Source organism: Pristis pectinata, chromosome 22, assembly GCF_009764475.1.
Source record: "Pristis pectinata isolate sPriPec2 chromosome 22, sPriPec2.1.pri, whole genome shotgun sequence".
Lineage (NCBI taxonomy): Eukaryota > Metazoa > Chordata > Chondrichthyes > Rhinopristiformes > Pristidae > Pristis > Pristis pectinata.
This window is the reverse complement of record NC_067426.1, coordinates 14,706,645-14,720,060: the sequence shown is the minus strand read 5'-3', so window position 1 is coordinate 14,720,060 and position 13,416 is coordinate 14,706,645. Positions and strand designations below refer to the sequence as shown.

The 13,416-nt window shown below is 41.0% G+C and overlaps 1 protein-coding gene across 1 annotated transcript in view; it reads left to right on the top strand.

The window, feature by feature from the left end:
* The window catches only part of LOC127581890 (beta/gamma crystallin domain-containing protein 2-like), a 67,631-nt gene that overhangs the window by 30,037 nt on the left and 24,178 nt on the right, over window positions 1-13,416 (top strand). Inside the window, exons 4-8 of the mRNA XM_052036719.1 lie at window positions 2,317-2,364; window positions 6,335-6,453; window positions 9,113-9,287; window positions 11,836-11,975; window positions 13,172-13,298. Coding sequence (XP_051892679.1) covers window positions 2,317-2,364; window positions 6,335-6,453; window positions 9,113-9,287; window positions 11,836-11,975; window positions 13,172-13,298 — 609 coding nt within the window. The remainder of the gene's footprint in view (window positions 1-2,316; window positions 2,365-6,334; window positions 6,454-9,112; window positions 9,288-11,835; window positions 11,976-13,171; window positions 13,299-13,416) is intronic.

Here is a 13,416-nt window from a genome sequence, read left to right as displayed (position 1 = left end):
ATTGATTCTGACAATTGATATTTCTTGAATATCTGAAGATTGTGCAATACTCTTGCAGGTTAAAATTTCAATTATTAGCAGGTTATGTGGTTTGGGGAATGCAAATAATCCAGGTCAAGTATTCTGGATTGTGATGTGAGATTGGGATCAGAATTTTGTCCGATTACCTGTTGGAATGTTTTATTCTGAGGTTACTCAGATTGCCTGCCTGCCTGTCAGGTAAGTTACAAACATTGGTTGAAAATTTTTTCAAGAAGTTTCATCACATGACCTCTCATGTTCATTGTCTCCTTGCTCCAAGTCACCTGATCTGTCCATCTTCACCTCCACACACACTGACTGAGAAATCAATAGATCTTTCATTATCCAACTGGATGTTCCTCAATTCCAATCAAGCGAGCCTTTTGTTCCACCATTTCCAATACTTGGGGTGGGAGTAGGGTGGTTATAGGTTGGCTCGTGTCATGTCCTGAGGGAAAGTTGGATCTTGAGAGGAGATTGGAATGCTGTTACCTAGGAGCAGTTTTAAAAATAATTTCTTTTCATCTGTCATTTCCAATTTTAATTCCCTAATTTTTTTTGAAGATGCCTAGCATAAACATTCATTTTGCATGGGTCTGTAAAACCATGTGTTGGGGGATTGGCCCCCTGTCTGATACAACCAGCCATTTATTTTTCTTCTTTCTGGCAAAGTCCACAGAAGAAAACATGGCAGTGATGTATGTAGTGTCAATAATACTCATTCTATGTTTACGTCTGCTCTTGCCAATTCCAGTTACCAGCAACAGCTACCCCCACACCTCCTATCAGTGACCATTCTTCAAGCATCTGTCCAGACAGAGAGTGTTGGCAATCTAGTTGATTATGAGACACATCCAGCTGTGGATCCAATCCTACCTCTTTTCTCCTCCAAGCCAAACCTTCACACCAAAAAAAAATGCACCAGTGCCTTTACTAGGCTAAAGAAATAGCACGTCCTCTTTAACCCTCACCATTTTACAGATGCACCACAGAAAGCAATGGATTCATTCGCATGTGAAGCAGTCTACAGATGAATCACAGCTTGGTATGGCACCATGCTCTAGCCCGAGACCGCAATAAACTGCAGAGAGTTGTGGACACAGCTCACCACATCTCGGAAACCAGCCTCCCACCCATAGACTGTCTATACTTCTCGCTGCCTCTGTAAAGCAGCCAACATAATCAGACACCCCACCCCTCTCCCATCGGGCAGAAGACACAAAAGCCTGAAAGCACATATTACCAGGCTCAAGGACAGCTTCTATCCTGCTGTTATAAGACTCTTGAATGGTTCCCTAGTACAATAAGATGGACTCTTGACCTCACAATCTACCTCGTCATGGCCTTGCACCCTATTGTCTGCCTGCACTACACTTTCTTTGTAGCTGTTACACTTTTTTTCTGCATTCTGTTATTGCTTTTCCTTGTACCACCTAAATGCACTGATGAGATGAAATGATCTGTATGGATGGCATGCAAAACAAAGTTTTTCACTGTACCTCAGTACATGTGACAATAATAAACCAATTTACCAACTTACATTCTATCAGGTCAGGACAATGGTTTAGTAAGGATTATTACTGCCTCATGTCTCCAACAACATGATTCAATTGTGACCTCAGGTGCTGTATGGATTTTGCATGCTCTCCTTATGATCAGATGGGTTTCTTCTGCTATGGTTTTTTCCCACATCCCAAAGATATGCTGGTTGGTAGATTGTTTGGTTACCGTAAATTACTCTTATTATAGGTAGGTGGTAGGAGAAATGCAAGGAGTTGATGAGCATGTGAGAGAGAATGGCTTACAGAGAAATAAGTGTAGGAATGAGATTGATGGGAATGCTCCAAGAACTGGCATAAACTCAATAGGCCAAATGGCGTCTTCTCCGATTTGAGAAACATGACTAAAAGAGGTCACTTAGGATTGGGAGCAGGAATCCTCTTCCTCTGACAGTAAATGTTGCCATTTATAAACTGCACTGAGTGAGGTCAATAAACTCCAGAGAGTGCTAGCGAAGCTACTTAAAGCAAAACAATGGAGTCATTTGCATGTGAGGCAGTCCACAAGATGGGGAACCACCATTTAGCTCAATGTACAAACCAGTGCAGTGAGCACAAATCAAGTGAGTTAAGTGTCTAAGAAAAGCAGTGATCTCCCAAAGAGAGCTGTATGTTTTTAAGTTACAGACACATACACTATTTCAACACTCACTACCTAATGTATAACTCGTGTCACTGATTGTGAAGCAGTTGTAATTAATCTAAAGTTTCACCTCTGTGTCACTTTGCTTTTCAGAACTCAAAACCAAAAGAACAGGGAAAAATTAACCCACGGCCTGGCAAGGTAAGAAATACAGATTGCAGGGGGAAGGAATGCCTTTGGATTTCTTAAAATCACTGAGTCTAATCTCAAATTTAATGTGCAGTTTGCCTTGCTTGCCTTCCCCAAGTAATTTTGAACCTGCCCTTGAACTGCCAGATGTCAATAATTTGATGACATAAAGGTATCTTTCAACTGTCCCCCCAAAAAAAGCAAATTCATGGCACTCCAATATATTTGGAGAATTAAAACTTTGAACCAATTGCAGAATGGTGTCAAGGTCTTAGAGAGATTTATTAGAGCAACTGGAATGATGAGAGACCAGTTATATGGAGATGTGAGAAGAATGAGGATCATTCTCATCAGAACAAAGTGGGTAAATGAGAAAATGAAGTGTTTTGATGGTGTAAGTAAAGAACATTCATCACCAGAAGTATCAGTAAATGTTGGCTGGAGATTTAAGGATTGGCATTACATTGCTTGAAAGGGTGATGGAAGGAAATTGAAAGTTTGAATCAAAAAGGGGTAGATGTTGTGAGTTAGAATGAGCCATACAGAGACTGGAGCTCCAGAGGTAAAAGATCTTTATTCAGCACAACAAGCAAGCATTCTGAAAGAATCTCTCGTAGAGAAACTCTGGAGAACCTCTCTGAACTCAAAGTACATTGACGTTTTATTTCTTTAAGCACAAAGACAACAGCAAGTGAGTAAATACAGTTTCAACTTCAACATTTTAGTGTGGCTCAGTGGCTCTGTAGAATTAGATACTTACACTGGGAATCCAGACACCCCAAACGGCCTTTGTTTAGCACCGTATTGAGGGATGGCACTCCGCAGACAAAGGTGTGTATTCATGTCGCTATCCCCATGCTCAATTGAAGACTGGTTCTTTCTTGTATTAATGGCTGCTACCGACATAACTCCTGAAGATGTCCCATGCCTAACAATTGTTAACAGTAGAATCCACTGTTGAAGAGGAGAAAATTGTAAAGGACAAAGGAGGAGGGGAGTGGGAGTAATTGAATGGGTGTTTCAAAGAGCTGGTATGGGTACAATGGACTGAATAGCTTCCTCTGTACTACAGGAGTCCAGCAGTAACAAATGGTAGAAAACATTTACCACTGGTACAAAAACCTGAGCAATGACCTATGGATCAGAGAATGCACAACTTCTATTCAATGAAGATAGACTATTTTATGCAAGCCAGTAGATATCGGGGATTTAGAAAGTCAAAGTCCAATTCCTTTCATATCCTTAGGACTTAACAATGTCAATTACCTTTGAACCTTTATTATGAGGACTGACCTGGTAACCAGTTGCTGTAGAACAAAATTCCATGACCAGTGACATTGGTGGATTAGCAGATACCCTCTATACAGGGAATTCCTCTTTCTCACCTTCCAATAATCCCATGGCATTTTATAGGCAGACAGGTGATTTAACTCTTCCTCTGAAAGACAGTGTGCTAACAATGCAGCATTCCCTTCTACTGAATTACCTACCTAATTATAACTTAAGACAGAAGACTTCTGACTTATTGTTGGGATTTTCAGTGTGGAGCCAAACTGCCCAACGCATTATGCCAAGGGTGCTTAATGCTTTGTCACACAACTGAATAATAATAATTAGAGGTGACCAAACAATCTGAACTCTGGGTCCGGTGCCTTCAGGAACTGAAGTAAGGCTTGTATAGAACATAGCCAGTTTGGTGTGCACAGATGCTTGGAGGGACAGATCAACATCAGCAAAATACTCCAAAAATTCCTAAATTTCAGTCCTGTACCATGAAGAGGCAAGTTCGGGTAAAATCATTGACGTAATGCAACTTGCAGAGAGACAAAATGGTGGAAGAGAGGACTGAGGCTCAAACAGTGAGCAGGACTTGGAAAGGGGAACTGAAAGTTAAAAAGCAGTTAAAGGTGCAGACGGGTACAGCAGAGGTCCTGTGGCCTGGAAACCTATCTAAGTCTAAAGACATTCTGGTTATACAATGATTCATACCTGTGAAAAACCAGAATACTGAGGAGTGACCTAACAGATGTCTTTATTAGAAAAGGGTCAAGTGGTAAATACAGAGATATTTCTGGTTCTGGGATTGTGGGTGGGGGTGGCTGAAGGGGCTGATGACTGGGTGAGGGACATAGTTATAAGATTGTCAATAATGAATCCGGTACGAAATTCATGATGAAATTGTTCACACAGAGTGGTCAGAATGTGTCATTCACATGGTGACTAGCATTAATTAATTCAAGGCAAAGCTCAAAATATGAATAAGGAATAGAAGGTTGTGTTGATTGAGTGAGATGAAAAACTGGGAGGTGTCTTGTGAAGGGCTGAACGCTGGGACTGAGTTGTTGGGCTGAGAGAACTGTGTCAATGCTGTAAATTCTATGTTTAAAAAAAAATCAAGTTATTTGCTCCTCTCCTCTCCTCTCCAAGAAACATTCCAAGTAACAAGCTCTAGGTTTTAAGTTGAATGCTTTAATTGCTTCACAGACACAGACTGCATTTATCATGCAATGCCGAGGTGTTCTTTTTTGGAAAAAAAAGGAAAATTCTGTTCCCTCTTTTTTCAAATAAAATCAAACAAAAATTAAAAGCAAAATGGCAGCTTTCCATCACAACCATAAAGTAATAGAACATAGAACATTACAGTCCCTTCAGGAAAGTATGGTACATCTCATATCATCAAATGCTTTCACATTGAGTCAAAGCAGTTGTTTTGCATCAAAAGAACAAGAATTGTAAATTAAATCAAGGGGATGCACCCTCAGTGAAATTCAGAGCTAAAGCAAAAGTACTGTGAACGTAAGAGATCTGACGTAAAAACAGAAATTGCTGGTAAAAACTGAGCACATCAGACAGCGATATATATTTGAGAGTGAAAATACATATCGAATTTGAGATCTGAAAAGCAACCACTCTATTTTTCTTACCACTAATGTTGCCTGTCTCCCAGTATTTTACAAAATATGATCTCAGTTTATTAAGCAAAACTGGCTGGAGTCTAGAACAGCTCTGCACTGTGGATAGTTCTGGTCTCTGCAATACAAAGGAGGGCAATGAGTAACTGGAGAAAGTACAATAAATGTTCACACAGTTAAGAGCAGAACTGTAATGCTGTGTAAAAAAAAAAAAAAAGAAATTGCATCAATTACAGAAATTAAAATTTATAACCATCTGGAAATAATTGCCAGAATGGGACAATTTTATCTAATGACCTAGAAGTGACCCAAAAGGAGTGTTTAAAATTATACAAGTGTTTTGATAGTAAGATGTTGAACAATTGTATTTACATGTCAGAATCTAAAACCAGAGGACAGAACTTTAAAATGGGTCACTAATAAATCCAATAAGAAATTCAGGAGAAACTTTTCTCTATTGGACGCAGTATATTATGGGTTTTTCTGAACTAGTCTCTGGAGCAGAATATTAGTCACTGAATCATTCATTTAGGTGTGGAGATTCAAATTAACACTCATCAACCTGAAAGTAACAACTACACTCAACCGTAATACATATAACACTAACAGAGTGGTGAGAATGTGGAGCTCAAAAACCACACAGTGTGGTTGAGGTGAACAGAAGTTAGACAATTATTATGAGGTAGAAGGAGGCTATGTGGCCAACTCCCAGTAGAGTCATCCGCTCAGTTCCATTCCTCCTGCTCTCCTGCAGCTCTGCAAATTATTTTCCATGAGTGCCTGTCCAGTTCTCTTCAGAAGCACTGTTTCTGTTTCCACTCCCCCAAACCCCCATCAGGCAGAGAGTTTCAGATATCTGCTGCCTGAGTTTTTAAATTCTAAAATGAAGAAAGTTGTGATGTAAGGATATGTGACAAGATGAGATGAAGTGGAGTGGATGGAGATGGACGGTGTATGAACTGTGGCCCAGACCGGTTGGGCCACAGTTTGTACTCCGTCCATCTGTGAAATTGGTGGCTGCTCATAACTTTTGATTGTTTTCTGTCTCCCAAACCAATATCGGGATTTAGATCGTCATTTATGACAAGCCGAACTTCTCCGGTTTCAAGAGAGAAATTAGCTGTGACGTCTCCGATTGTTCGTCCTGGCCGTTTCCTGCTACCATTTCCATAAAGGTTATTCGAGGATGGTAAGTCCAACAGACACTTCACAATTAGATATTTACATTCTACTCTTTGAAGCAAGATTAATCACTCATTCTGGTTCTAATTCCCATGCCTTGTTTCCTCTCTCAAAAAGATATTGATTATATTACTGATAATTACTATTTAAGGGGGTTAAATTGGGCTGCATGCACAAATTTTTTAGGCGTTACCCAGTCTCCTCAGGACTAAAAATGGCAGACAGAAGTGTGTGCACACCCCTGAGAAGGAAATGCCATCCATCGTATTGGAAAAGAACAAGTGGCATTCTTGAACCAAGCCTGACAGATGGGTTGGGTTGTCTGCATGGGAATCTATGAGACCTCATGGTGCAACTTCCCTCAGAACACTTACTAACACCATGTGCTTCTGTAGCCTGGCTTCATCATCATGGTATCCATAGTCCAATATTCAAGACACCCCAAATCTTGCAATGTGCATGCTGTGGCATCCAAACATGGATTTAGCCCCTAGCTATTTTGATGGATTTTACTCAGTGATGCAGTGGTCAAGTATACCTATGTCTAAACTACTGAACCATACTGATAGTTGATATTCCCACTCGGTTCTGAGTTAACCAATCCTTGCCACACCAGCAGATGGGGTTAACACCAACCTCAGTACCACTGGGCTAGTGTGGAGTAAGAGTGAGAAAGAATTGGCTTGGAATCTGACTTGCAATTGCTGGAAAATGCCCACATTAGTATCCAGGAAGACCTTGGCTAGGATATCAGCCAACCTTCCAATCCTGTGGTTAAATAGCATGCCCACGTTTTTGGATGAAAACAAAATGTCAGGTTCTCTGCACATGCTGCCCAATTTTGGAAATATTAAGAGACATCTGGAGATGCAGCCAATGTCATTCCAGGATTATTGTCCTGTCATGGTGCATGAAAAAGCTGTTTTCTGATGAGTAAGTGATGTGATTTACAATATATAAAAACATTTCTGAGCAACTGTCACCTCAGTCAAGCTGCTCTGACCTACAGCAACTGTTATAGTGTAAACTTTCTCCAGAAGACCAGTTCCCACCTGATGAGTGAGTCTCTAACCAAGAAAGCACCCCACGGAAGTGTTTGAAAGCCATTTAAGCCATGCTTGTGGCTGTCAGTGAGTTATATCATTTCTGAATGTCTCTGACATTTAAAAACATTCCAAAACTGTTTAACAATATCCTAAAAGTGATTTTAAAATTATTGTACATGTGAATTGGGAGCAGGAATTCTCACCCCCTGAGCCTTCTCCAGCATTCAATGAGATCGTGACTAGTCTGATTGTAATCTCAATTCGCAGTCCTACCTATTCACGATAGGGTCTTTTATCAACAACCTATCAACCTCTGTCTTACAAATATTCAAAAACTCTGCTAACACTGCTCTTTGAGAGTTCCAAAGACTCACAACCCTCTAAAAGAAAAATTTCACTTCATCTGTCTTAAAAGAACCATCCTTTATTTTTAAACCCCTGACCCCTGTTCCTCCCACAAGAGGAAACATCCTCTCCACATTCAACCTGTCAAGATCCCTCAGGATTTTCTGTGTTTCAATCAAGTCACCCCTCATTTTTCTAAACTCCACTAGACAAAAAACTAGTCTGTTCCACCTTTAGCCATAGGACATGATGTGGCACTTTATCAATTGCTATTTGAATATTTAAGTATATTTATACATCCACTGGTTCCCCTTTGTCTGCAAGACGTTACTTCTTTCAAAAGCTCCAATAGATTTGTCAGAGATGATTTCCCTTTCACAATGTTAACTTTTCCTGATTAATTTGATTTTTCGAAGTGCCCTGCTATAATGGCTTTAACAGCCTCTGACATTTTCCTTATGACAGATGTTAAGTTAATTGTCTTCCTCCCTTTTTGAACAAAAGAGTCACAAAATAGATTTGTAATTCTAGAAAGTTTAATTTAAATGTATTTAATTGATTTTACCTGAGTTGTCCTTCTCCCTTGCAACAGTACTTTGCCATCCAAATGAATGGGTTAGCTGCTCCTGAGTTGGGTCTAATCTGATGCAGGTTGTGCAGGCAGAATTCCCAGTGTCACTGCTGGGAAATCTATGGAAGTTCAGGCTCTTCCTTTGGATTCTGTGAGGGGTTTGATGTTGGCATAGAGATAACTGGGTGGAAGTTTGGCACAGAAGTTTATTTGCACAGGAATCCAAAAATTCTCAGCAGGAATGGAGTTCCTGGATGAAAAACACTGTGATGCTGGAGGAACTCAGCAGGCCAGGCAGCATCTGTGGAGAAAAGCAGGCAGTCAATGCTTCGTTGACTACCTGCTTTTGACCGCCTGCTTTTCTCCACGGATGCTGCCTGGCCTGCTGAGTTCCTCCAGCATCATAGTGTTTGTCATCTAGATTCCAGCATCTACAGTCCTTTGTTTCTCAATGGAATTCCTGGAGTTCTGCAGAGAACCACTAGGCTCTAAGCAGTAGATTTGAACCTTGTGTTATTTGCATGGAGCACACCTTACATATGACCTGATCATCAGGTGCCCCATCTCTTAACAAACAGTGCACGGTATTCACAGAGGCAGAAGGAGTGATTTTATTTACAGAGGGACAGTGGTCCTGTCACACAATCCCTGATGGCCATCTAACTGAAAAAGCCTTGACTGAAAAAAGTTCTGATCGTCCTTAGCTGGGTGATGTACGAGAAGCCAAATTATAAAGGAAAGAAGATCTTCCTTGTGGAGGAAGATGTAGAATTGATGAACCCCTGGGCAGAGGAACAGGAAGAAGAGACTGAAGATCAAGACTCCAAGCCACCTTCTACCAAACCCACAGTCATTGGCTCCCTCCGGAGAGCAGTCAGGGTAAGAGAAGTTGGGAGAAGTATTTCCTTGGTGCATTTTTCAAGATAATTTTCAAGATAATTTCAAGATAATTTTTAGTTGTCATACTAAGTTAATGATGAAGTTGTCAACCTAAACACACACAGTTCAGTTAGGAATAGCATGCTAGGCCACTTTACATGTAGATTCTGCATTGCAACACTATATTCTGCATTCTGTTTTCCTTTTAGTACCTCAGTATAATTATGTACGGCCTGATCTGTCTGGATGGCATGTAAAACAAAACCTTTTCACTGTATCTCAGTACATGTGACATTAATAAAGCCAATACCAATTTAAAAGTGAACTTCAAATACAGGGACATCCTGAAGTCACATATAGTCCCAGGCTAGGTATGGATGGCAGGTTTCCTTCCTTAAGGAGGTATTAGAGAACCCAAATGTGTTTTATGGGTTCACAGTGACACTTGCTGATACCATCTTTTTATACCAGGTGTCTCAAAACTGATGTCAGATTTGCCAGCTACCCTGGTGGAACTTGAATTTGCATTCTTGATGTTATTGTCCAGCATGAAAAAAGTGTAGAAAGAGATCCCTCACTTTATCAGTCATAAATATCTGAGACCCTGAAGAGTCTTGCTGGCTTGGAACTGCATTTTGTCAGAGTTCAATATATTCTGCTTCATATTGTAAAAACTTGCATTTACGTGTCCATTTCCCAGTCCAAAGCAAATGTAACCAGGAGCACTAAGAAACAAAATGTAACTGTGAACCGTGTAAAGAGACAATGGGACAAGTGATCAGACACTTGGTCAGGGAGGCAAAGCCGAAGGAGTACAACAAGGGAAAGAGGCAATGAGGGAGAGTTTAGAAAGGGAATTCTAGGATGTAGCACTTAGGTGGCTGTATGTGTAGCTGCCTGTAGTAGGGCAATTAATACTTGGGGGAAGGATCTCAGAGGATTGCATGTGTGAGACAGGTTATAGTGGTTGAAAGGGGCAAGTGAATTCAAGAGGTTTTTTTTGCACAAGTAGTGGAAATCTGGAACACTCTTCCTCAGAAAAACTGTTGAGCATTTATTTAAAATTTCAAAACTATGACAACAAAAAATTAAAGATGTTGGAAATCTGAAAACAAGGACAGAAAGTGCCGAATGACTCAATGTCGGTCAGCATCTGTGGAAAGGGAAACAGGGTTAATGTCTCAAGTCGATGGCCTTCCATCAGTTCTGATTTTTACTTTCCACAAATGGTGCCTAACCTGCTGAGTATTTCTAGTTTTTTTTGTTGGAAAATGGTGTGTGTGTTTGTGAGTGAGTGTGTGTGGGGGGGGGGGTGTTAGATTTGGGGACTTTGGAACAATAAGAGACATTAGAATCAGCCACAATTAACTGCATGGAAAACAAGCCGGGGGGTGGGGGGTGGTGGTGGGGGGTTGGTGGTGGCGGGGGGTTGGTGGTGGCTGAATGGCTAATTATTATTCATATGATGTTTGAGTTTGATCTATATTGTTTCCACACACTACTAATACTGCACACAAAAGGGAACAAAAGACTGAGAATGTGGTGTATTTGAAATTATATCGTGGAGCATAACATAATCTTACTTGGAGCATCAAGGGTACATGCCTTCAATATGGCAGTCATGTATTCAAGCATTACTGAGGTGTCATACATACAGTGGTGCTAAGTTAACCACTTAAGGCAGCTTCCTAAGGTAATAACAACCTTGCCATTCTTAAGGTAACAGTTACACGTAACAACCAGTTTGCACAAGCCAGAAATCAATATACATACACTACAGGGAGGCCAGCTTTCCCTGAGAGAACACAGGAAAGGGATTGAACTCTGAACAAATGTCTGCGTAATCCCACATGGAGATAAGGCAACACCCATCACAATGACTCACAGCCAGTGTGACCTTTTCCTTGCTTCAGTCTCCAAACTGTGATTTAATTTTCTCGCCTGATGTCAGAGTATGCCAATAATTTCTGTAGTTTCTCTGTATTCAATGTGAGATTAGAAAGCTGTAAAAATGAACTTTGGTATCCAAGTATGAGTATCATTTTAATAACAATAACAAATTGCAATTACATAGACTGTTCAAACTAGTAACAAAGGAATAATTCACGGAACAATAATTAAGCACAATTTTGACATTGAGCATACAGAGCTATTGTACAGAGACCAACAGCTTGTTCAAAACGATAGACTTAAGGAACTATGATTAGATGATGTCAGGAAGTACTTCTTAACAAAAACACTATTGGAAATCTGGAACTCTTTTGTTCTGTAGCTGGTGAGGCTGGGGGCCAACTGAAACTTTCAAAACTGACATTGATATAACTTTTTAAGGGAATGAGCTTGGTTTCTGGAATCAAGGTAGATAGGTGGAGTTAGGACACGTCATCCATGATCTACTTGAATGGCAGAACAGTCCTGTGGGGTTGTGGTGGTCCTTCTGCTGTGCAAGCTCCCAATATCCAAATCGGAATGAAGCCTACAAAAAGATGACCCAACAAAAGATATTCATGAATTAGACAAATCTATTCTTCGGGTTATTGTGTTTCAGGACTACACCATACCACAAATATCTTTGTTCCCAGACGCCAATGGAGAGGGGAAGAAGCTGTCGTTCTATGGTGGATCTGAGGATATTCGAATATTTGGCTATCCACCAAAAACCACCTCCATCATCGTGAATTCTGGATTGTGAGTCCCTCGTCTCTGCTGTTAACCTTATTGAAGGTTTGGTTGATCTAATGTGGACCAAGTGCGGTGCTGAATGTAATCCCATCCTACCAGTGCTCTTTATGTCTGGTCCTACAGAAAGGTGGTGAACCCTGTTCACTGCCCACCTCTCTGTGCCATTATGAGACAGCTATGGAAATCTGATGAAAGGAAAGCTCTTGTGTTTCACCAGCACCAATCTAAGTGTCTGGACAACCCACAGGTGCTTTGCAGTCAGCTGCACACTTTCATTAGGTGTTTGTAATGTGGAAAAGGCAGCAGTAAGTTAGCATTCAGCAAAGACATGTAAATATTAAAATGATAAGAACGATATGATTTACTTTAGATGTGTCGGTTGAGGATTGGACATTCATAGAACATAGAACAGTGCAGCACAGAACAGGCCACAATGTTGTGCTGCCATAGCTATTCCCTCCTGCCTACAGAATGCCCATATCCCTCTATTTTCCTCTCATTCATGTGCCCATCCAAGCCCTTCTTGAAAGCCCCCAATGAGTTTGTCTGCACCACCCTATGAGGCACCCTTTGAATTCTGGGAGCTTCTGACCAAGTTGAGGTGGAAGAGTGGGAGCAGAATTTGAAGAGATTTGCAGCCGTTGATAGTACTGAGCAGACATGTCCTGAGATCAAAACTGCTCTGCCCATATGAACCCCAGCAAAGGTGTCAGAATTAACCTCAAGTCTGCTGCCATAACTGTTCCAGAATTCTATGCACATCTAATGAAGACAGGATCAGGCCTGGCTGTGTTGCCCTCGTTCCTGAATACATTGGTGACACTCACTGCATAGGGCATGGATTATTGGAGGGCAGCCAACATTTGTGTGGATAACTAAGAAACAGTTGATGTCTTCAAGAGAAGAGGGGAAAGGAAAGGGTTGGTGGATGGGAGGGGGAACAAAAGCTTGCAATTATATAGCACCTGAACATATAAATCACAGGAACATTATCAAACAGCAAGCCACATGGGAAGATATCACCACAGGTGACCAAATAGTGGAGTGATGCAAAGGGCTGGAATTGAAGGAGCTCCAAGATCTCAGAGGGAGGTGGTTACAAAGAAGAAAGAGGAAAAGGCCATGGAGGGATGTTGAACACAAGGATGAGAATTTTAAAGTCAGTTTAAAAGCTCTGCACTAACACATCTTTATCTCTGCAGGTGGTTGGTTTACTCCGAGCCTTTCTTCGAAGGGCAGCAGTGTGCCCTGGAAGTGGGTGGCTATCGCACGCTACAGGAATGGGGAGCAGAGAAAGCACAAGTGGGGTCGCTGATAACCCTACAAATGGTATATAAACCCATGCAACATAAAAATACAAATGATGAGAAATAAGAGGGGAATCATTCCAGTGCAGTGAGGAGACAGGGTCAAGTTTTGAGGCTCGTTAACTCAAACACAGAGAGCT